This window comes from Macaca fascicularis, chromosome 15, assembly GCF_037993035.2.
Source record: "Macaca fascicularis isolate 582-1 chromosome 15, T2T-MFA8v1.1".
In the NCBI taxonomy this organism is placed as follows: Eukaryota; Metazoa; Chordata; class Mammalia; order Primates; family Cercopithecidae; genus Macaca; species Macaca fascicularis.
The window spans coordinates 123586712-123611224 of record NC_088389.1 but is presented as its reverse complement, the minus strand read 5'-3'; the positions used below and the strand labels follow the sequence as shown (position 1 = coordinate 123611224).

Here is a 24513-nt window from a genome sequence, read left to right as displayed (position 1 = left end):
GTTGGCCAGGCTGGTCTCGAACTCCTGACCTCAAGTGTTCCACCTGCCTCGGCCTCCCAAAGTGCTGGAATTACAGGCGTGAGCCACCGCACCTGGCCTAGCCTTTTAGTTTAAAAATTATTTCAGTGTTATCCACTACTTTTGATAATACAATTTTTTTTTGAGGCCGTTAGGTTTAAAGCATATTTTTTAAGAGCCGACCTGGCACATAAAGCCGGCCAGTCTGTACTGCTGATGGACCCCCAGTAGATTTGGGGCGCTGACGCTTACTTCACTGTGAGGAACCATATCCGAAAGGGATGGTGCTGGAAGGCAGGCGGGAGACCGGTGTGGGAGCAGAAGAGGAAGCCGTCGACGAGGCGGGAGACCGGTGTGGGAGCAGAAGAGGAAGCCGTCGACGAGGAAGGAGCGGGTGTGGGACGCCGAGAGCGAAGGGCCAGCAGAGGAGCGAAGAGCGGAGCGCAGCGCGGGCGGAACCCGCGGGAAGCGCGTGGGAAAGGCCGTGTTTTTTCAAATGCGGCGGGCGCCGGGAGAGGCGAGCCTGGCCGGGGGCGCCCCGCGCTCTGCTGGGGAAGAGCTGCCTGCAGACTGAAGCCGAGAGGAGGCGGCAGCGGACCTCCAGGCGTCCCTGCATACCCCCGTTCTCTCCCCGCGCCCTTCGACGCCCCCAGCCCGGCGGCAGCAGGAAGGCGCAGGATTCGGAGCTCACAGGCCCGGGGCCCGCGGCCGCCTTCCCCTCCGTGGCTAGGGGGCGTCGGCTGAGGCGGGGCGGAGGCGGGGACCGGGGTACCTCGCTTGCGCAGCCTGGAGCCCGCGCTGGGCCCAGCACGACCCTGCCTTGGCTGCTGCCTCCCGAGTCTCCAGCGCCGCCGGACCCTCACGCCGCCGCCTTCTCTCCAGCCCAGCCCCGCCGCGGCCGCTGCCGCCTGCCGAGCATTTTCCAGCCCCCAAGCCCTGAGAATCAGCTCTGGGATGTAACAGAGCAAGCGGACATTATTCTGGGACCAGCAAGCCTCCGTCACTGCAGCCACCACACTACGTGGGTGAGTAAACGCCTCTGGGATCAGCGTGGACCATGCGGTAATCCAAAGAGGTTGAAATATTCATTCACCGTAAAATCTTACAGATTTATTCCCTTGAAACGTGATTTTCTGCAGTCATACAGCCTGAGACAGCTGAGGCTCTAGCAAAAGGGCCAAAGGATAGAGGCAGGTCCTCTAGGGAAGAAAGAGTGAAAACGTGAGAGAGACCACATGGCGGCCCACACTGCCCCAGGCCAGGGCCTGGCTGACCGCTGGACGGCTTGACCCATCCGGTGCACGTTCTGGCCTATTGTGGTCAGGGCAGGAGGGGAGCCCCCCCACCCCAGGCCTCCTGCAGAGGAGTGGGCTCAGCAGGGGGCAGGGACGGCCTTGGGGGTTGGGGACTGACCAAGCCTGGGGGCTAGGACCGGTAAGTGGGGCCCGTTATAGAAGCTGGTGTCGACTTCCTTATTTTCTCCAGAGATGATATGATACTCCACAGTGTGCAGGTGCCATATTTAGCCATGTCCCTGCTGTCAGCATCAATAATATGTTTTTTGCTATTATTATGACTTTTGAACCCAAATGCCCATCAATGATAGACTGGATAAAGAAAATGTGGTACATATACACCATGGAATATTATGCAGCCATAAAAAGGAATGAGATCAGGTCAGGCATGGTGGCTCACGCCTGTAATCCCATCACTTTGGGAGGCCAAGGTGGGAGGATCACTTGCGGCCAGGAGTTTAAGACCTGCCTGGCCAACATGGCAAAACCCCGCCTCTACTAAAAACATTATACAAAAAGCCTGGCATGGTGGCGCGCACCTGTAATCCCAGCTACGCGGGAGCCTGAGGCACAAGAATTGCTTGAACCTGGGAGCCGGAGGCTGCAGTGAGCTGAGATTGCTCTGGTGCACTCCAGCCTGAGCGACAGAGCAAGACCCTGTCTCAAAAAAAAAAAAAAAAAAAAGAATGAGATCATGGCCTTTGCAGGGACATGGAAAGAGCTGGAAGCCATTATCCTCAGCAAACTAACACAGAAACAGAAAACCAAATACCGCATGCTCTAACTTGTAAGTGTGAGCTGAACAATGAGAACATATGGACACAGGGAGGGGAACAAGACACACTGCAGCCTGTTGGCGGTTGAGGTGTGGGGAGGGAGAGCATCGGGAAAAATAGCTAATGCATGCTGGGCTTAATACCTAGGTGATGGGTTGACAGGTGCAGCAAACCACCATGGCACATGTTTACCTATGTAACAAACCTGCATATCCTGCACATGTACCCCAGAACTTAAAATAAAAATTAACATTAAAAATTTTATTTTCACTAGGTATTCAATATTACACTTTTGCCGTATTTTACTAATAACTTTAAATTTTTGACATTCCTTAAAAATGTGTTCCATTAAATCCTCACTTTGTCCTGTAACTTTGCTTACTACACTCGTCCTTTCCTAGGTTTTCACTAAAGTTTTTTTTGTGGTTGTTAAGAAAACCTGTTAACATAACAAAAAATAGAAGGAACAGTAGAATGAGTGGTGGCATACCTACTTCAGGTTACACAAACGGCAACCTGTGCTTGAGATCATTCTTTTATTTAAAAAGAGATACATCAGGCCTAAGTCATGTACAGCCCCCTTGAACATGTTTTTAGATTTTCTCACCTCATACCTATGGCATAATTAATAGCATTGCTTTGCTTTTTAATTAAAGGCTGTATTGTACATGCCAGTCTGCACTTGCTCTTTTTGAGATGTGTCCTTGTTCATCTTTATCAGTTTTGTTGTTGTCATCGTTGTTGTTTGAGACAGAGTCACACTCTGTCGTCCAGGCTGTAGTGCAGTGGCGCGATCTTGGCTCACTGCAGCTTCTGCTTCCTGGGTTCAAGTGATTCTTCTGCCTCAGCCTCCTGAGTAGCTTGGATTACAGGTGTGTACGCCTGGCTAATTTTTGTATATTTAGTAGAGACAGGGTTTCAGCATGTTGGCCAGGCTGGTCTCGAACTGCTGATCTCACGTGATCCACCCGTCTCAGCCTCCCAATGTGCTGGGATTACAAGCATGAGCCATCACGCCAGGCCAGTTTTTATCTTTAAAGCTAATGCAGATGACATTGATGTTAAGCCCCGGAGGCTGACAGAATAAAGGGCACCAGAGGGAAGTCAGGGCATTACTCTCTTTGAGTAGAAAGGCCACTCATCTTGCGCTTCTGGTCCAGGATTCCCAAGTAGAAAATTGGACTCTCCTGCTGGTGCTGGGGACTTTGCTTTCAGTGTCTGCTCTGCGACCTTTCACTCCATTTTCAGTGAGTTCGTGGTAGCTAGAGTGAAGTAGGAAGTGACACAGGCTGCCTGATCTTGTGGCTGTTTTGGAAGGTCATTTTTATTTTGAACTTAAAACTCAAATGTTTTGGAAGAACCCTCCTTTGAGCCATTGTGTGATTTAAAAGACTGCAGCGTGTGTCTTCCCAAAGTAGATGCATTTAGGTTGATTAATGTTGGGTTTGTTAATGGCGTTTCAGTATTTGGTAACAAATGAGGAATGTCAGTTCAGTTTACCAGTGACTTCAAAATAGAGAGCTGGTAGAGTTTCCTTTTAGGTTGTGCTTTTCCAAAATCCACAAATGGTCAGAAACTCATTTATCTTGTTTCATCATAGACTTACAAAACACATTTCGGTGCCTAAATGGGATTTGGGATTTTTGTTTGTTTTTTGTGTTGCTTTTGTGAGTGTGTAGAGACAGGGTCTTGACGTGTTGTCTGGGCCGGTCTGAACTGCCTCAGCCTCCCCATGTCAGGATTGTAGGCATGAGCCGCCGTAACCAGCCTTAATGAGGTGTAATGTTTCTATTCTGCCTTCTTGAACCTCGCTCAGTCAGTACACATATTCTGTTCAAACTGAATAATTGAACCCAGGAACTGAATACATTTAGGTAAAGCTTGCTACTTGAGACTTGGGCACCGGGTGGATTTGAATGATGCCGTATTCGTGATGTCTACCCTCTCACTATCCACATTCAGGGATGGAAAACATTTGGAGAGTGAGGAATGCTTATAGTAAAGTTCAGCCCAGCTCCCTGCTGTAGAATGTTCTTGTACGAGTAGTCGAGCAGTCAGTAAAGCAACCCTTTTCATTGTTGAACTGCTCTCGTTCTTAGAAAGTTCTTGTTTCTGTTGACTTGAAATTTACTTCTGTGGTTTAATTTTTCCCGCTGTTCTGAATTCTTTCACGTGCTGCACAGGACGTGCCTGTTCACTGAGTTCATAATCTTACTTCTCATGGGCCTTGCACTTAGCCTTCTTCAAGCTCATCATCCCTCAGGTTTTGCCTCCTCCTGTCACCAGGCCTTGTCTTCTGGGCACCGGCATCTGGCTCTTCCCATGGAGTCTGGCCAGCACCGCAGGCTCTGGACCAGCATCAGCTGCCCCTGGGCTCTTAGCTCTTGGGAGTTGCTCCTCCATCCTTTGCCTGCCTGGGCACCGACCTTGCACCTGGTCTCAGTCCAGGCTCAGCCCCGGCTCTGCTGGTCCTCTTCTCCCTACAGGATGGCCAGCCGCCGCGCCCTCCCACTGTGCTCCAGGCCCCACCCGGCCTCTCTGGACACTGGATCTGTAGTGTAATGGGAACAGGTGACATGACAGTTTCCTTTCTATACCTTTTTATCTTCTGTAGACTATTGAGATTTAGTAAACATGTCCGTTTGTACATGCTTAAAATGGTTGAAAAGTTTTGCCTTGTCTATGTTTGCAAGCGACAAAAACTAAAGGTGGTAGGAATTATATTGACTTATTTAATCTTGGAGTCAACATTTTCAAAGCTATATTTTTTTTGGTAACACCTGAAAATTATAGTGTCTGCCTGTATAATTTTTTTTTTTTGCCTGTATAGTTGGTTTTTTTTTTTTTTAAAGACTTACTTTGTAGTCTTTTTTGTTTTGTTTAACATAACATTTCAGAATAATATGCCAAGTAATGGATGAGCATTTGTTAGGTTGGGCTAGGAATGGGGACTGGGGTAAGGCCGACTATAGTTCTAAGAGGTTCGAGTTTAACACCATTCCTTTGGGAATTGTATCTTATTTTAATTCAGAGCAAAAGCCACACAGCCGCATATAGGCGTAAGTGATTCTTTTGAGGAAGTGGGTAACTGAGCTGTAAAAAGTTCTTCATCTCCATCTGAGACCACCTCATCCTGGACTTCATTGTCCATATCACTATCAACATTTTGGTCAAAAGCTTTCAACAAGGCTCTAGGAAGTTCCAAAGCTTCCCACATCTTCCTGTCTTCTTCTGAGACCTCCAAACTGTTCCAACCTGTGCCTGTCACCTAGTTCCAAAGTTGCTTCCACATTTTGGGGTGTCATTATAGCTGTACCCCACTCTCTTCAGTACTACTGTATTAGTCCATTTTCATACTAGTATAAAGAAACTTTCCTGGGACTGTATAATTTATAAAGGAAAGAGGTTTAGTTGACTCACAGTTCAGCACGGCCGGGGAGGCCTCAGGAAACTTACAATCCTGGCAAAAGCAAAGGAGAAGCAAGGCACTTTCTTCACAAGGTGGTACAAAGGAGAAGTGCCGAGCAAAGGGGAAGGAGCCCCTTATAAAACCATCAGATCTTGTGAGCACTCAGTCACTATCACAAGAACAGCATAGGAAAACGACCCCCATGATCCAGTTACCTCCACCTGGTGTCTCCTGACACACAGGGATTATGGGTCCTATAAAGATTATAATTCAAGATGAGATTTGGGTGGGGACGTGAAGCCTAAGCATACCACCTGGTGTTCAGATGAAGAGGTTGTATCTACTGAGTAAAGAGGGAAACTGGAGTCAGGAAGCTTTAGGCTTGGTTTTCTTCCACATTTAAAACAAGCCCAAGGAAAAGATGGTGCAACCGTGTGAGCACCTGGCGGATCTGTTGTGTCTCACACAGGTTTTCTGTTTTCTCTGTGTCTTCAATAATAAATGTCTTACTGACACCACCTCAGGGCTCCTGGCATCCCCCAGCCCAGTCTTCAGCCTGACACATCACAGGCGCTCAGCCCCTAAGTGTTCCAAGAGGGAGTGCAGCTCCTGGGGGTCCATGTCCCATGTCCTCGTGTTTCCTGCTGGTGGTGTTTGGAAGTGCTGTTGACATCTGGGCCCCAGTTGGTCCTTGTTACTGCGGGTCTTGTGCCGTCTCTGGAACAGCCCTTTATGGGCACCATCTACTCACTCATTTGCTTCTGTTGGCTGACGTGGCCCCTGAGCTCTCTTCCTGTCCTTAGACCCGTCAAGGCCAGATGCAATGTTGAGTGTGGAGGCTTCCAGGCCCTGCTTTCCTTCCCAGCTTCAGGCTGGCCCGGCTGCTTGTCCTGCTGTCGTGCTTCAGTTCCTCCGCGTGGCTATCCGTTCCCAAACAGGTTTCTTCACTTTTGCAAGGTGGCGTGGGAACGATGACTAGCACGTGCCAGCACACATCAGGACAGGTTTACGGAATTAGGTTTTAAGAGAACACAGAATCCCAAATTAGTCATCTTGTAATACGTGTTAAAGTGTGTCACCTAATTGCTGAACAATGAAAAACAATTCCTTTTATATTTAAAAAACTCACTAGTTAGCTGAGAACCTAATGGTAGTTGCAACTTTTCTTTTCTTTTCTTTCGAGAGGGGGTCTCACTCTGTCGCCCAGGCTGGAGTGCGGTGGCACCATCTCGGCTCACTGCAAGCTCCGCCTCCCGGGTTCACGCCATTCTCCTGCCTCAGCCTCCCGAGTAGCTGGGACTACAGGCGCCCGCCACCACGCCCAGCTAATTTTTTGTATTTTTGGTAGAGACGAGATTTCACCGTGTTAGTGAGAATGGTCCTGATCCCCTGAACTCATGATCCGCCTGCCTCAGCCTCCCAAAGTGCTGGGATTACAGGCGTGAGCCACCGCGCCCGGCGGCAATGTACTTTAAACAGAAGAGTCCCAAAGGAAACTGTTCGGTCGGAGAGCAGAACCACTAAGGCAAATTCACCGAGATACCTGGAAAGTTAGAATCCCAGTCCCAGTCCATCAAATCGAGCATCATAAAATTAAGTTGTCCTTACTGTGAAATGGCAATTTGTAATGATTTCTGAGAAGTGGGACCCATGGTGGTGTTGATGTCTGAGCCAGGTGAGGGTGAGATCCCTGGCGCCATGGGCTGGCCGCCAGGATGCCCTGGGAAACGCCTTCTGTTCACAGCTGTGTGATTCTTTTCTTTCTGTGTTGGTGAAGCAGCCAGACCCGGTCCGTTTGGAATGCCTGGGATGGTGCCGCCGCATGTTCCTCCTCAGATGCTCAACATTCCGCAGACCTCTCTGCAAGCAAAGCCCGTGGTAAGGCCTTCCCTGCGTGCGCTGGGTGGGGTGGCTGGTCTCAGACACGGTGTGTGCATTGAATTTCAATGAATGCCAAAATAAGTTCCTAAGCTCTTGAATTGATGTGTGAAATAGATGCCAGTGTTTGTTGAAATAAAAATGAGCCGGGAAACATCGGCCTGGGCCTGAGTCAGGTCCTGCTGGCCACGTGCACGTGACCTGTGCCCTTCGCTTCAGGCCCCACAGGTGCCCAGCCCAGGGGGCGCCCCGGGCCAGGGTCCATACCCGTACAGCCTCTCTGAGCCAGCACCTCTCACGTTGGACACGAGCGGGAAGAATCTGACGGAGCAGAACAGCTACAGCAACATTCCTCACGAAGGGAAGCACACGCCGCTGTATGAGCGGTCCTCGCCCATCAACCCGGCCCAGAGCGACAGCCCCAACCACGTGGATTCCGCCTACTTCCCTGGCTCTTCTACATCGTCATCTTCTGACAACGACGAGGGCAGCGGAGGGGCGACAAAGTGAGTGGTGCACAGGTTGTGGGGTGCTTCCTGGCGGGTAGTGACCTGGGGAAGCTGCCTTCTGGCCTGCCAGCCCAGCTGGTGTTGTGCTCAAAGATGTAGTTTGTTGCAGGTGGGTGATGGTCAGTCTGTACTCAGACGGGGGCTCCTTGGACAGAGAGGAGAGAGGAAGAGTAGGTATGTTCTTTGAAGTTTCCATGATTTAAAACCTGCACCATCCCAGCCCCATGACCTGGAGCCACAGGAACCTTTCTGGGGAGGAATTTGACAAGAACTGGTTTGTGTGATGCCCCAAACATGGGGCCATTTGTCTGGTGTGGTGCCACTCACACCCACCACAGCAACCCCCTGCCGACCCCGGAAACATCGATCTCCTGGCTCCTGGATCAGGGGAGCTCTGAATTTCCTCTCCTTCTCCTAAACTCAGCAGATCAGAGGACACTTTTGAAATAACACTGTTTGTCCAAGCAAAACCCTAGAAAGCTGCCTAGACCCAGGCTGGAATTGTTTCCTTACAGAGTATTTTAAACACTGTGTGGACTGGACGTGGTGGCACATGCCTGTAATCCCAGCACTTTTGGGGGCCAAGGTGGGTGGATCACCTGAGGTCAGGAGTTCGAGACCAGCCTGGCCAACATGGCGAAACCCCGTCTCTACTAAAAATACAAAAATTAGCTTGGTGTGGTAGCATGTGCCTGTAGTCCCAGCTACTCAGGAGGCTGAGTCAGGAGAATCACTTGAACCCAGGAAGTGGAGGTTAAAGTGAGCTGAGATGTCACCAGTGCACTCCGGCCTGGGTAACAGAGCGAGACTCTATCTCAAAAAAAAAATAATAATAATAATAATAATAAAAACACTGTGTGTCCTTGAGTAAATGAGTACGCAAATATATAGTTGGTTTCTGATTGAAGAGGCTGGGTGTGGTGCCTCACACCTGTAATCCCAGCACTTTGGGAGTCAGTGGCGGGTAGATCACTTGAGTTCAGGAGTTTAAGACCAGCTTGGCCAACATGGTGAAACCCCATCTCTACTAAAAACATAAAAACTAGCCGGGCGTGGTGGAATTCGCCTGTAATCCCAGCTACTGTGGAGGCTGAGGCAGGAGAATCACTTGAACCTGGGAGTCAGAGGCTGCAGTGAGCCGAGATCACACAACTGCACTCCAGCCTGGGTGACAGAGCAAAACTCCATCTCTGAAAAAAAAAATTCTGATCAAGGAAATTTTAAATTTGTATTCCTCCCCTACCTTTAAACTGTCTTATATTTAAAAAAAAAAAAAAAAAAAGATAAGAAAGAGAAAGAAAATGTTTTTCCTTTAAGTCAGTGTCTCCTTTTCCTTAGTGTAAACTCTACAGAGTAGATAACCAGGGCTGGTTGATGTTACATCTATTTCTGATGTAAGAAATCTAACAGATGTAGTTGTCAGTTTCCATGCCAGTTCTTACCTGGAGTGTCACCTGAGGCAGGTGATCTTTCCTCTCTGTCCTCTGTCCATCTGTAAAATGGGAACGAATGTCTGTTGACCCAGGGCAGAGGTTACTGAAGGGCTCTCTGCCATCCAGGGATGCATACCCTGTTTATGGCAAAGAAGTATAAAATTAATAAATGTTTATTTGTTGTATGTGCAGAGAAGTGTAAAATTCATAAATGTTTATTTGCTATGTGTGCAGTGCTAAAACTCTAAAATGAAGTAAAGAGTTGCAATTGAATATTCAAAGTTTTAACCTCTAACAAGAACAACCGCAAGATGGTCTTAGAAGCCCTTATGCACTAGAATTCTAAGGCATGTGCATTTTGTTGTAAAATGTGAATCAGGTAGCAAGATCAAAGTGTCTATACATACAGTTTTCATCTTAGCGAGAAATGTTCTTTCTGAACTCTGAAACATAGGTAAGAAGTAAGACAAAAAGCAGTAAGCTTTATGACCCCAGCAAGAGTTCAGTGCTAGTGATGGAGATGTGGAAACCAGGTCAGGGTGCTGACTTGGGGATGTAGGTGGTGACTGGAGCACGTCTCAGTTGAGGTGCTTGTTCCTCCAGCGGGGAAGGAATGAGAAGAATGTGAGTTGCCCATCTAATTTGGCAAGTTGTCTATATTAGTCTGTTCTCATGCTGCTAATAAAGAGATACCCAAGACTGGGTAACTTACAAAGGAAAGAGGTTTAATTGACTCAGAGTTCCACATGGCTGGAGAGGCCTCACGATCATGGTGGATGGCAAAGGAGGAGCAAAGTCACGTCGTGCATGGCAGCAGGCAAGAGAGCGTGTGCAGGGGAACTCCCCTTTATAAACCATCACATCTTGGAAGATTTATTCATTATCATGAGAATAGCACAGGGAAGACATTCAGTGACTTTCCACCAGATACCTACATGACCCGTGGGAATTATGGGAGCTACAATTCAAGATGAGATTTGGGTGGGGACACAGCCAAACCATATCGTCGTCTTTGTTAGGATGAGCTGAACTTGGAGTGAGTAGGACTGCCTGAGCATGTCCTGTCTTTTCTGGGTATGCACTTCCTCCCTGTCTGTGAAGGTTCTGATCAGCTTTTTGGAGTTCTGGGCATCTGGCCTCCCTCTGACCTCTTGCAGTGCTTATCGTCTTTATCCCTGGTATGGCATCTTTACTGTTTTCTGGAGATGCATCTTGTTTCTGCCACTGGAATTTGACCTGCTCAGAGGCTTGTGTTTTCCGATCCTTGTGGTATGAAATGCCGTGAAGAATGCAGGGTACACCCTGTAATCAAAAGATTGGATTCAAGCTGTGTGACTTAGCAGTGACTTAATTTCCTTGAATCTGTTTCTACTTTTATTATAATAAAGAAGAGACAGACATGTTAGACCTGAGATGAACGAAGGCAGAGGAGACAAGGGTGCTTGTTCCTGAAGGCTTCGGGGTCAGAAACTAGCATTCAACTTGGGGTCAAACCCTTGATCACGGGCATCCTTTGCTTCTGGCAGGTGCACGGGTGTGACTTGGATTTATGTGTCCACAGCTAGCAAATAGGGACGATGTTCATGGTTTCCTGCAAGGGTTCTAGCGTGTTGAATGCGTTGTATGTGGTGGAGCAGAAGCACACGAGTAGAAACCTCTGCAGGAACCAGTGTGGGTGCAAGGAAACCTAAACTGTCATTGATAGATTGTTGGAGGGTCAACGTGGACAAACCTGAGAGTTAAAGACTCCAGAGGGCCTGGTGATGTGGGGGTCCACATGCATTTGTGATTTTACCTGCTAGATCTCTACCAGATTCTCATGGTAAATATTGGAGAAAAATCCCTTGTACCTGTGGCAAGGGAAAGGAAAAGAGAATTATTTTAAAATGTGACAGAACACTCTTTTTTTTTCTTTTTTTCTTTTTTTTTTTTTTTGAGACGGAGTCTTGCTGTGTCACCCAGGCTGGGGTGCAGTGGCGCAATCTCGGCTCACTGAAACCTCCGCCTCCCAGGTTCAAGCGATTCTCCTGCCTCAGCCTCCCGAGTAGCTGGGATTACAGGTGTCCACCACCATGCCCAGCCAGAACACTCTGTTCTTAACAAGGCTTTCTCTCAGGAGAAACTACCTAACCAGAGCCTAACCCACTGGGTTTCACCAGAACCTAATTAATCTGAGGGAAAGGAAACACCCAAATCTAGCTCCCCATAGCCATCCTGTCCCAGCTAAGCAGGGTCAGGGACTGAGAGTCACATGTGAAGATCACAGCCCAGAGACTCATTATAAGACTCACCTAATGATTGGACTTTAGACCCTGTGCCCCCCTGTAAAGAGAAAAAGCAAAATCATATAAAGTGCTCAGCTGAAACAAGAAAAAGAATGGAAGACATGGAGAAAGAATGGAAAACAGTAACAAATATAGTAAGTAGCTCTTAATCCACATATATCAATAATTAAACATCAGTGGTGTAGATATGCAAATTAAAAGAAAGAGGCTGTCTGATGGAATCAAGACCTAGCTATTTGTACCTACAAGAAATCCATCTTACGTATGAAGACATATTCTTTTTCTGTTAACAAACGGTTACAGCTACTGTGATGTGTGAATTACTGAGGTTTATTGTGGAATGAACACAGGAACTCTATTTGAACCACTGCGTGAATGGAGACGTGGTGAATGGTTCAGGGTAGATAGTGTAAGTCACAGAATGTTCTAGTAGATGTGGAAACATGCCATTGGCCACTGAGTGTTGTTCATTTACTTTCTCTGTTGTGCAATTGCGAAGTTCCTATTGTTGGTCAACTTTTAAATAGAATATTTCTAAGTAAATAGTGAGACAAGTTACTCTAATTATTATCATAGTCTTTTCCAAGTGTCAAGGCTTTTTAAAAATATAGTTGAAGTCATGCTAATTTTTTAAGGAAATGTTTGTGTAGGCCTCCCAAATGGACAGTGTGTTAGAATAGAAATTTTTAAATTAAGTATTTAGAACAGATTTTTTTTAGTCAACAGATTTTCTTTCAGGGATAATATTTTTTTTCTGTGCTTCTTTCCCGCAATGCCTTCTTTGTCCTTATTTCTTAACGGTTGTTGTGTTTTCCCTCTTCATTTGTTTTTGCTCTCATAAAGCTTCATAACCATTTCTGCAGTGCTTCTTTTTGTTGCTGTGTGATTAGCATGCAGTAGTATTTTTATTTGAACATTTTCATACCTGAGGTTAAGATTTCCACAGTTTCTAGTACATTATCCTTTGCATTTATTGTTGTGATTATTCTCTTTGAAGTGACAGCAGAGCTTTCAACACCTGTTTTCTTACACTGGGTGTCTGGAATCTGGGAGGACTCCAGGAGTAGGTGAGAAGGCCTTTTCAGTTTGTCCGGTCATGTCAGTAAATACCGTCTTATGTTAATAAATCACATAATTACTAAATTCCTTAAGATCACATCGTCTGAAGGAAGGGTGTCGTGTCTAAATAGCTGTGCCTCCAAGAACAGCTGATTCACAGGTTGGCAGCATCAGAAAAAGTGGCTTTTGCTGAAAGTTATATTTCCTACAACATACATTTTTTATGGTCTTTGGAATTATTAATAAAATGTGATGCTGATTAGCTGTCTCTTAGCCATCTTGGAAGACTAGAGTTTGCCACGGTATCACTTAGTGATTGTGGACATTCATTAAAAAGAAGCTGAGCCAATAGGAAAAGAATGCAAATGTGCCCTTGTAAATGGGTTAGTAAACATTTCTTTTATTGCATATGATAATGGGAGTGAATGGTATTTTTCTACACCCATGGGTGTTAGTTATACATATAATCTGTGTTTCATGAATACTTATATGTTAGATGTAACTCTTTTAAAGTAGTTTGTGACATTACCTAGCATAGAAAGTAGTTAAATAGTATAATTCCAACTCCAAAATTTGATTTTTAAAGTGCAACACAAGGCATCTTATATTTTCTGTGAAATATGCTTTTTACAATTCACTGACCTTTAAGAAAAAGTAGTTAGCAAACAACTAACTGATGGTATCAGAATAACAAAAGCTTTTTTAATTCCAAAATTCTAATAGCAAAATTTATTCAAGTAATAGCATAAAATATGAAATCATGATTAGTGGTTAGATCATGTCTGGGAATATGGTATTTCTGGATTTTCAGTTATTCTTTACATTGTACCTGATTCTTTCTTTTCCTTGGTGAACTAATTTCAGAATTGGAATAAACTGAATACTGCTATTTATATTAGCAGCTGTAAAGTTTTATTGTAGAATGTATCTTACACATTAGCAAAATAGATGATTAAGAGGACTGACATTTCACTATCCTGTACTCAAATTAAACAGTGAAGGTAAAATAGAGGCAATTTGGGGAATTTTTTTTTTTCCAGACTGAGTCTCACTCTGTCACCCAGGCTGGAGTACAGTGGTGCAATCTCGGCTCACTGCAACCTCTGTTTCCCGGGTTCAAGCAGTTCTCCTTCCTCAGCCTCCCAAGTAGCTGGGATTACAGGCATCCGCCACCACACCCAGCTACTTTTTCCTGTATTTTTGGTAGGGACGAGGTTTCACCATGTTGGTCAGGCTAGTTTCGAACTCCTGACCTCAAGTGATCCACCCACCTCAGCCTCCCAAAGTGCTGGGAATACAGGCGCGAGCCCCTGCACCCAGCCCCAGGAATATTTAATTGTAGCTTGTAGTTGACTATCATAAAGTCTGTAAAATGATAAGAGTTTGTCATCGGCGTCTAGCAGCTGATCTAACACGGGCAGGTGAATAAAAAGTCACCTGAGCTTCAGCATCTGTGTTGGTTCCTTGTTTGGTTGGTGATGCTCACTCCCATCAATCCATTGATTTAAAAGAATAGGTTTTGTCTTTTGGACAATTTAAGTATGCCAAAATCTTTGATTAGCCATTTTAGAACCTTTCTGCAAGTAAGACATTTCTAGGCTAGGTGTGGTGGCTCACATCTGTCCCAACATTTTTGAAGGCCAAGGTAGGCAGTTTGCTTGAGGCCAGGAGTTTGAGACCAGCGTGGGCGACATAGCGAGGCCTTGTGTCTACAAAAAGTAAAGTAGGCCAGGCATGGTGGCTCACGCCTGTAATCCCAGCACTTTGGGAGGCCAAGGTGGATGGATCACCTGATGTCAGGAGTTCAAGACCAGCCTGGCCAACATGGTGAAACCCTGTCTCTACTAAAAATACAAAAATTAGCAGAGCGTGGTGGCAGGCACCTGTAATCTCAGCTACTCAGGAGGCTGAAGCAGGAAGAATTGCTTGAATCTGGGAGGAGAAGGTTGCAGTAAGCTGAGATCGTGCCACTGCATTCCAGCCTGGGTGACAGAGCAAGACTCTGTCTCAAAAAAAAAAAAAAAAAGTAAAGTGAGCCCAGCGTGGTGTGAGTCTGTAGTCAGCTACTCAGGAGGCTGAGGCGGAAGGATGGCTTGAGCCAGGGAGGTCGAAGTTTCAGCAAGCTGTCATCTCACCACTACACTCCAGCCTGGGCAACAGAGGGAAACCCCATCTCTATTAAAAAAAAAAAAAAAAAAAAAAACTCTAATGTAATTTAATATCCTTGTGTAGATTTGACTTCAGAAGACTGAACATTCCATCATACTCCTTTCCTTAAAGACTACCTAGAAGACTAATGAGTGATTTGACCAGATAGTTGAATCAGTGTTATGATAAAAAGAACCCTTTACTAAATTCTTGATAAGGTTCTGAAGTTTTCCAAAAGTGTAGTCTATATAGATCTTTATTTTTCAGACTATTTAAATATTTTTGAGATTTAGTTTTTAGTAACATCTAGCATCCTAGGAAAATATAAATACTGTATGACAGCTTACATACTTTTTTCTTTTTAATTTTCATTCAGATTTCAGGGTGCTTTGTTTCTCCCCTTCAATTTTAATTTTAATAGCAGCCATAAACACTTTGCTTCAGAATTATGGTAAATCATGACACAGAAGAGGTCTCAAGCACAGGTTTCCTTTTCATTTTACTGTAGCTAGCTCATGACCACATCTACATCTTGTTAGTGCTTGGCATAGCACATACCTTTCATAATAATACTCTTTGTAATAATTTATTTAACTACAAGGAACTCACAGCCTACTCAACTGTAGTATTTTAAGTTGTTGGTTCGTATATTAGATGTACACTTGACGTGGTTTGTAACACTTAAAACACACATTATTAATTTAAAGCTTTTGATGTGCCACATAGTTTAATATTAACTTGCTGAATGTAAAATGGACTCAAAGTTTCCTTTTGGAGTATATTGAAATATTATCAAGGGTATAGTTATTGGTTATACATAGTTACGTGGTTATAGTTATTTGTTTCTTGAAAATTAAGAATCTTAAAGTTTAGAAACATAATAGTACTTGGAACATTGTTCTGCATCCTTGTGAACAAAAGAAGACCCAGTGATACTTAGAGGAGAGACAAACTTTGGAAGCTGTCTGTTGAGTATTAAGAGACTTGTCTTCCTCTCAGAGGCGGGACCAATGACTGGGAGTGACATAGGGAGGATAAGACCTGTCTCTAGAATTGCTGTGAATATTGTCCACGTAGAATGCCCTTCACTTCAGAATAGGTTGTGAATGGAAAGTATATCGATGTGCTAGAAAGGCTTTAATCAAAGGCCTGAGCTTGTCCAGCCTGAGGCCGGCACGTGGCCTGAGTGTGGTGAATGTGCAGCGGCCTCTGCCTGCGCCCGGCTCCCCGGCTCTGGGTCATGAAGGGCTCCTGGGCGTTTCTCCACATGGTGCCTTTGTCTGCCCTGTTGTTAGGAGCTTCTGCTTCTCACTCTTAACATCCTCCAGTTAGAATCGTCAAATACAAGGTCACAAAAGGATGGCTTAGCCGAGTTCAATCTCTTCCTGAACTGTGCTGTGTGGAATAAACAGAATGTCAAGCCTGCCTGGGCAAAGTTCAGGTCCCTCCAATTTACTGAGGAACCAAAAGAGACTGCAGTTGCCATTCTCTCTCCGAAAGCCCATTCTAGTGCCAAGCTCATGGGATGCTGGGCACACATGGATTCCAGACACGTGACCCATGTGTTCCACTCAGAGTCAAGGGCATGGTCATGGTGAAGTCAGCTACTGAGTCTCCAGATACACTGTGAGGACAGGAAGTTGTTCTCCCAGGAGAGAGCTACTAGGAAGACAGTGGGGAGGAAGCGGGTGCAGCAGTGAGCATTCACCTTCAGCCGCCCTCCGCCGCCCCTTCCCTCCCCACCTCCGTGTCTTCCTCAGATGCTGCTGGGTGTGGCCTGGACATCTGTGTTTTCTGCAGGCTCCGCTCAGGATTCGGAAGCAGAGCAAAGCTGGGGACCCTCTCCAAGGGCATTGCTTGAGCCTTGGGAAGCGGGAACTCGTTCCCCAGGTCCAGCCCGCAGGCCCCTGGCCTCTCCCGGCTCTTGACCCTGTGGTCTGCGGTGTGACCAGCCTGTCCTTCCACCCCCAGGCTCTGTCTTCGCCATCTGTTGTCTGTGGCTGAGCTGCGGGGTACAGCTCACACGGACTCCTGTTCTGCCAGCTTCCTTGGGGTCCAGCCCCCGGGGAACCCCAGAAGGAAACCAGGGGCAGGGGCAGGCTGGGGCCAGGCACTGAGCCTCCCGGCTCCTTCCTGCGAGGCCACCTCAGCTGGCTCTGTCGTGGGCTGTAGGCTGTGCTCGTCTTCCGGGGTGACTCTCACAGCTCTGTTCCTTGGGGCTCCTCCAACATGACCCTCCTGTGGTGGCCCCAGGCTTGGAGCCAGTCATGGCTAGAAGGGGACGGCCCCACGTTCCTGCATGCATGTGTTTCTTGCTGCTCTGAGGTCTCACCCCAACCTGGCAGCCTCAAGCAGCACAAACTTATTTTCCTCCTGTCCCGGAAGATAAAACTGAGAATCAGTCTTGCTGGGCGAAAGTCAAGGTCTGGGCAGGGCAGGCTCCTACTGGGGGCTCCTCCTGCCTTCTCAGGCTTCCCAGGCTGCCCAAGGCCCTGGGCTGCCGCCCTGTCCTCCCCTCCCAGTCTCCACTCAGCATCTGCTCTCCCGGTCCTGCTGCTCCTGTCACACTTCCTCCCCTGACCCCTCCCTCCTGCATGGAGGGACCCTGGAATAATGCTGCACCTGCCTGGCTTATCATGGCCTCTCCCCACCAGAAGATCCTGTCCCAAGTCCCATCGGTGAGGGCGCTGGTGCCATGTGAAGGTGACATGCACAGGACCAGGCATTCAGATGTGGGCCCCTTGAGGGGACATTATTCTGTCTACCAACACTGACTTCCAGACACCCACACTTTTGGAAACAGTTCCTTATGTATGAACCTTCCTCAAAGTCACCCAGTTCCAGCATTGTCTGTTTCCCTGACAGGGTGTGCTGTCCTTGGCTCTTATTTCAAAGCAGGTCGAAAAGGGAAACCCATGCCTGTCAACATTCCCTAAGCCCACTGTGCTGAACAGGTAAGCCTGTGGGGACCGGGGCTGTCCACTGTGGCTGCTGACTCTTGTTACCCTCCATGCAGCCACAGGCTCCTCCAGCTCCACCTGAGCTTCCCCAGGGGCTGCGTCCTCACCTTCTTTCCTCACCCTGCCCAGGATCCGGCTGCTCTCGCGTCCCCTGCCCACCCCTCCTCCATCCACACACCCTCTTCCCTGTCCCCAGCCTCCACTCACTGATTCAACAGAATCGGGCTGAGCGCCTCCCTCGTAGGAGCAGGAGGAAACAGGAAGTGAAACAGACAGGACTTCTGTGCCTAGGTGGCCGGCAGCCAAGGGGAGGCTGGAGGGGGACACACATGGGATCCCCTGTGGCCTCTGCCGTGCATCATCACACTCTGAAAAGTGAGGCAGGAGGTCCATAGGGAAGACCACATTCAGAAAGGGAGCACAGGGGCAGCAGGCTGACCCATCCTTGAGCTGGGGAGGCTGCCTGGGGAAGTGAAGTTGGAGCACGCCCCGGGGGCCTAGTAGGCATTTGTGAGGCCCTAGGAGGACAGAGCCGGACCCCTTGGGGCTCAAGGGCCCCTGCCTAGTGGTGGGGCTCAGAATGAGGGGAGCAGCAGGTAGGAAAGACGTGGAGAGGGCAGAGCCGGGCAGGGAGGCTGGACCGGAGCATCCATTGTTTGACTCTGAAGAGATCATGCAGGCGCAGTGGGGAGACTGGATGGAAGGGGAGTCGGGGACATTTCAGCTGAAACATCTACTCGGCTGTTCGCAGCCCACATTTGGGAAATGAGAAGACAAGGATGAGTCTGAGTCCTAGACTGAGAATGAACCGGGTGACTGGTCATGCCAGCCTGGGAAACTGGGACATCTGGAAAGACCCCACAAAGCTTGGGAGCGACATCATCTTACAACGTGGAGCGTCTTCAAGATGACTTTGAGGATCTCCATGGAGAGAGGGGAGAGGCAGTTGGATTTATGGGTGTGGAAGTTCACAGAACCTTGAGCTGGAGATCAAATTTGGAGGACTTGGGCTCAAAAGGATCAATTCTTAGGAACTGCTGTTGCTCCAAAGCCCTCCTGCCCCAGCCCACACAGCCTCACTGGGCGGCAGAACCAGCTGGCTGTGGCTGTGATCCCTGAAGCCCAGGACCCTGGTCCCTGCTGTCCCCTCAGTGAGAAATGAACGATTCTTCACAGAGTTGCATGGGCAGCATTGCCTCCCGCTCCAGCCTGGCCTCGGGCAGCCTTTGACCCCCAGTGTCCTCTCAGGGTGAGGGACTCTTCTCCGCACCTCTGCAGGACGGCATGAGCCACCACCAGCACAGTGATGCCTGTGGCATGCGGGCCTTCTGCCCCCTCTCAAGGGCAAGTCTAATAAAGCCAAGTTCAGGGACCACAACCACGATGTGTACAGAGTGGTCACCACTGCTGACCTCCCTTAACCACGTGGAAAGCAGGCGTCCCGGCCCAGGCTTACTGCATTCTCCAATGAATGAAGACACGATTCTGGGTGGTTTATTTTTTGTTTTTGTTTTTTGTTTTAGTTTGTGTTTTAGAGACAGGGTCTCACTCTGTCACCCAGGCTGGAGTGCAGTGATGTGATCACGGCTCATTGCAGCCTTGACCTCTTGGCCTCAAGCGATCCTCCTGCCTCAGCCTCCCAAAGTGCTAGGATTACAGACATGGGTCACCGTGCCTAGCCTTACCAGCCCTTTAGTAATAAGCACTTTTCAGAGAACTGAAGCTGTTCAGCCTGGAGATGAGGCACAGATATCACCCTGGACACTGGAAGTCTGGTTGGATGCTGGGGTCAGCTAGGAACAAAATGACACTGGAGAACAGAGGCTGTGGCTTGGCTGCCTTGCCCCTGCAGGAGGAGCCTGGACTGGCCCCAGGTGGTGCTGCCTTTGCTGTCCTAGGAGGGGCCTGGCAGGGTCCTTTCCATCCCGGAAATGCTGTGATCAGAGCCAGTGAGCTCCCACTGGAAGCTTCACCCGCCCAAAGGAGAGTCTGCCTTCATCAGCACAATTCACTCAGTGACTGTTCTGGAAGGTGCAGGGCTATCAAAAAACAGTTTTAAGTTCCTGCCTTCAGGAAGTCAAGCATAACAAAGAACATGCATCCATGAGAACTCTACACGAGGGGCTGAGGTCTCTGGGGCTCTGGTGAGCCATCCACCCAGACTGTGCGCTAGAACCCAGGAGAGGGGAGAGCAGGCTGCAGGCTGCAGCGCCGAGACTGGATGGAAGGGGGTTTGGGGACTGGGGGGGTCAAGAATGAATCCGGGCCCGGCTCGGACGCTGTGCGGCAGCAGTGAAGCCCGAAGCACGTCTAGTGGGTGAGGCTGAACACCAAGAGCCTTGGATTCTGAGACTGAGCCTTGGGGCCCCTGGAGGGCTGCTAGGTGGTTCTGAGCAGCAGATGAAGCTGGGATTCGGGGCCCCAGAGTCCTGGAAGTGCACTGTGCAGAATCTCCCCAGAGGGTGCCGGCTTGACCATTACCGTTTCATTGACCATTTTACTACTATTTACTACCACACTACCACCAAGTTTTACCATTGACATTTACACTATTATTCACTTACAGAGAATGATTAAAATAAATGTGCAGTTTGAAAGGCAAACTGCAGCCGGGCACGGTGGCTCATGCCTGTAATCCTAGCACTTTGGGAGGCTGAGGCGGGCGGATCACGAAGTCAGGAGTTTGAGACCAGCCTGGCCAACATGCTGAAACTCCATCTCTACCAAAAATACAAAAATTAGCCGGGTCGGATGACGCACACCTGTAATCCCAGCTACTCAGGCGGCTGAGGCAGAAGAATCCCTTGAACCTGGGAGGTGGAGGTTGCAGTGAGCCGAGTTTGCATCACTGCACTCCAGCCTGGGCAACAGAGCAAGACTCTGTCTCATTAAAAAAAAAAAAAAGAAAAGGCAAACCGCATTACTATGGTCCACAGAAAACCAGTCACATGAGCCACCAACAGAAGAGAACACAAACTAAGACCAAGGGAAGCCATGTTCCTAGCACTGTGCTGTCCCTGCTCCCAGCTGAGGCTTGGAGGAGGCCTACCCTGCTGATCACACGGAGGAGAACCAGGGCTCCGAGGCCACCCGCACACACCGGGGTGGCATCCCCGACACTCCTGTGGGGAAGCAGCGTTGCCGTGCCCTGAAGACTCATGTCTGAGACGGGCAGGCAGCACCGCTCTTATCAGCCGGCTGGACAGTTTTACATCTCAGGGAAGGGCACCATGTCATGGATGTAAATGAAACGGCACAGCAATATCTGTGGTTTCTAGTGGTGATGAAGTCCAGGTGCTGTTAATGGAGGAAATGCTAAGTTGCAGTTAGACATTAATGACAATAAAGATGCAATGCTTTCTCATTGTGATGCATGGGGCCCCAAATTCTCCCTAGACCTCTGGACCCAGCGTAAGGCCCCTGTGCCTGCTGGCCAGGCTAGGGTTTGGGGACCTTACCACGGCATGTTTTCTTGGTGAGGCCATGCCAACATTCCTCGTTTTTCACACTTAGGACCCCTCCCAGGAGTGGGGGGAATGCAGCCCTCCAAGGAGCCGGTGGTCTCAGGCCTGCCACCCACAGCCAGAGGTTTCCGACCCCAGGCCACTGGTGTTTTCCCTGCCAGTACAAGTGAATTCTGGAAGGAGGGTGCCTGGGAGGTGGGCGTGGGGGTGGTGGGTGGCTTCAAGCCTCCAAAGACCAGAGGGAAGGCCCTGCCTCATGGAGCTCTGTGAGCAAAGGCCAGGAGGCACCCAGCACCCCGAGTCCATGCCAGCTGGCATCGGGGGAACGTGGAGATCAGCCTCCCGGGGGCCGCCACCTCCAGGGCCCTGCAGGGAACAGAGCTGCCCTGAGCGTGCCAGGGCTCTGGGAATGTCCCCCCACCGCCGTCACATCCCAGTCACCTGGCTGGCGGAGGGCCACCAGAGAGGAAAGAGTTTGAAAAACCAAAGTCCTTTCTGCCCCAAAATATTTTTTATTCTTGCATTACATTTGTGTTTCCAATTGTGAATAAAAAATGCTTAGAAAGTGGTTACAAAACAGCGTGAACTGGACAGGAGGAGCAGCTGGCCCTGAGGGTCCGTCACGTCTCCACTTAGACGGCGTGAAGTGGGCCTGGCGTCTAGGCGGGGTCAGTCAGGCTTCTCACCCTCAGGATCTGGAAAACAAAACCGCGCACTCACTGTGGGCCCGCTGCGGTGCTGGCCGCTCGCCGAGGCCGGGTCCTGACGCCCTCCCGAGCTGCCGACAGGAAGGCCGCGCCAGCTCTGCCGTGACCCACGCCCTGTGTAGATGGTCTTGTCCTCAGCATAGCCCTGGCAGCCTCTGTCACCTGGGCCACCCTTCTCTGTGTGACCGGTCAGCACACTGAACGGCTGCCAGAAACCCAGACGCTCAGCTCCTGGACTGTCCGGAGCATCTGGGAGCGAGCTGCCCCCAACACCCAAAACAGGAGGCTCTGGGACGAGCGCTCCTCCTCCTTCCATGCAGAAGCTCGAAGGCTGGCGCTGCAGCTCTCTGAGGAGGTGGCCCCACAGCCATGGCAGCCCCCACAGTGGCCCGGGCAGGAGACACTGGGACCCTCAGCTTGCTCACGGTGAGGCCTGTGATGCAGCATGTGCAGGAGGGACTGCAGTCAGCTGGAGGCTGTCTTTAGTGGGAAGCCGGGGGGCTGGCTGCCACCATGCACTGTGCCCCCAGGATGAGTCCCCACCCTGGATGGCCACTTTCCCTAAGGCCCCTGTGCCTACCAGGAAAGCCACTGCCCCTTGCATAATACCCGGGCAACCCCAGCCCCAAGTCCTCTCTCAACAAGCCCAAGCTCGTCCAAGGACCTCCCACCTCCCCTGAGCTCGGCCCACCTGGAGCAAAGAGGGTGGCCCCAGGGGCTGCAGCAAGTGATGCAAACCAAGCCTCCTGGAGACAGGGGCTGCAGGTGTGTCTCGCTGACCAGGAGGCTGGCTCCCTCCATCATGGGCACAGCCTGTGGCACTGCTAAGCGTAACCAGGTGCACAGTGGTAGGAAGCCCAGCCAGCTAACCCGACCGGCAGAGCTGACTGTGCTCAGGGCCCAGGCCACAGCTGGCAGGGGCAGTGTTGGGGGCCAGGCAGCCCTGCCAGATGCCCTGCTCTCAGACCCCTGCCAGGGCCAGCCCTGCCCAGCATCCGGTGGCACCCACAGCCCCTCAGCGCCCTCCTCCAGAGGTGTGGATGCAGCTGAGCCCAGTACTGGCTCCCAACTCCTGTGCTGCCTAGGAGGCTGGTTGGTTTGGATTTTATATGGACAGAGGGTAAGAAAAAGATGTTGTTTCACACTGTTTTCGAGCAAAAGTGTTTATTTTTCTCCTTCAGATATACAATCTCTTGGGGATTCCGTGCCACTGACCACCATGTACGAGGAAGGGATTCACAGGCAAGGGGGACAGGTGAGGGCAGCCCCCACTTCACTCAAGGAACAGGGCAAGGGGGCCCAGTACAGAGAACAGAAATCTCTTACGACAGCATCGTGCCCTGGCAGAAGATTCTGCATAACACCTAGAAAATTCAATTCTAACTGAATTGATGGAATAATAGATTTGAACCAAAATAATGTACCCAGTTCTAATAAGTACAGAAACTATACAATTCACAGCTGGGCAGTCCCAAGCAGCCTGCTTTCCAGCAGGAGGTAGAGGAGGCTGGGGCCTTCCCCTCCCACCAAGGGCTGTGTTGTGCCCGCTGGGGACGAGTCCCACTGAAATCTCCAGGAGAAGAATGACCCCGCCCTCCGCAGAGCAGACTGAGTGGTGGACAGGAGAGCGGTCTGCGTGCCAGGGGTGAGCAGAGCCGCAGGCCTCCATGGAAATCATGGAGAAGGGAGGGAAGTGGGCAGGAGAGAGGGCAGCCTCTCCAGCTGAAGGAGCTGTGCTTGTCTCCACAGGGTGGGCGGGCAGCCAGAGTTTCTACGCCCAACACACACCTTATCCTCACAGCAGCCCACTGGCGCCGAGGCATGTTTGCTCACCTAACGTTTTCTGGTGGATTTCTCATGGCCCAGTGCAGCAGCTGACATTCCCTACTGAGCAAGCAGCTCCGCCAGTGTGCCCTGCCCCAGCGTCCTGCCGTCTCTCAGCCCCTGGATGAGCCCAGGGAACCGGCACTCTACTGAGGACAAAGCAGGGCTCGCCTAGCACTGGAAGCTCTTCAGTACTTAAGGTAGCTAATTCAATGTTTTAAAAAGGCATTTACAACAGAAAACCAAAGATTGAACTTCAGCTTCAGATTTGTAAACCATTCACATCTCTGCAACTTAAAACAGTAAATAAAGATTATCAATGCACAAGCCAATTGCAAATGAAACCTTTTCCGATAATTTTTTTAAACATATCTTTTCATCAGGGAACGGAAAAGCTGGCATTCAAGGCACTGTACTTCTGCAGGGTGACGACAAGGTTCTAACCAACTCAAGTATAGGAAGTGGGTGTGGAGACGGCGCGTGGACCACAGGAACCTAGGAGCGAACAGGGTCTGAAGCCGCAAAGGAAGCAGTCTTGCTGCCCACCCGCTGTCCCCCTCGCGGCTGAGTGCTGTGCCCACAGCAGGCGGTGGGGGGGACTTGGAGGCCAAACCACACCTGGTTTCTCCGGGCGGTTCCGCGGGCACCATCTGGCAAGGGACAGGGCAGAAGGCTACGTGATCCGCAGCCGGGCGCCGGGCATGCTGACCACAGGTGGCCGCAAGAAGACCGGCAGCACGGGCACCTG

At 49.6% G+C, this 24513-nt stretch overlaps 2 protein-coding genes across 33 annotated transcripts in view; one reads left to right on the top strand and one right to left on the bottom strand.

The window, feature by feature from the left end:
• The first annotated feature begins 286 nt into the window (after positions 1–286).
• On the top strand, positions 287–24104 carry LOC102132330 (uncharacterized). Of its 6 annotated transcripts, none has more exons than XR_012424921.1 (5): positions 287–1043; positions 7276–7376; positions 7596–7882; positions 22262–22367; positions 23123–23399. XR_012424921.1 is itself a non-coding variant. In XM_074017895.1 (3 exons), exons 1-3 carry the CDS (start codon positions 300–302, stop codon positions 7699–7701), a joined length of 948 nt encoding a protein of 315 aa, XP_073873996.1. In that variant the 5' UTR covers positions 287–299; the 3' UTR covers positions 7702–8553. The 6 variants fall into 6 exon arrangements, 2 of the variants coding, with proteins under 2 accessions (XP_073873996.1, XP_073873995.1); XR_012424923.1 differs by having other exon boundaries at positions 442–1043; positions 7279–7376; XR_012424922.1 differs by lacking the exon at positions 22262–22367 and having other exon boundaries at positions 7279–7376; positions 23123–24104.
• The window catches only part of WNK2 (WNK lysine deficient protein kinase 2), a 140243-nt gene continuing 137456 nt past the window's right edge, over positions 21727–24513 (bottom strand). For 11 of the 27 annotated variants that reach the window (XM_045372953.2, XM_065531029.1, XM_065531030.1 and 8 more), the window contains one exon: positions 23089–24415. In XM_045372953.2, the coding sequence (XP_045228888.2) occupies positions 24261–24415 (155 nt within the window). In that variant the 3' untranslated portion in view covers positions 23089–24260. Of the gene's footprint in view, positions 21930–23088; positions 24416–24513 lie in introns of those variants that run through there. The other 16 variants (XM_045372957.2, XM_074017877.1, XM_074017880.1 and 13 more) reach the window with 2 other exon arrangements.

What these genes read in the sequence shown, in the direction of transcription:
- LOC102132330 (XM_074017894.1), top strand. Translation starts at nt 300, where the DNA reads ATGGTGCTGGAAGGCAGGCGGGAGACCGGTGTGGGAGCAGAAGAGGAA. An exon ending in GCAGCCACCACACTACGTGG is followed by an intron (nt 1,044 to 7,275) that starts GTGAGTAAACGC and finishes GTGTTGGTGAAG; the next exon opens with CAGCCAGACCCGGTCCGTTT. An exon ending in CTCTGCAAGCAAAGCCCGTG is followed by an intron (nt 7,377 to 7,595) that starts GTAAGGCCTTCC and finishes CCTTCGCTTCAG; the next exon opens with GCCCCACAGGTGCCCAGCCC.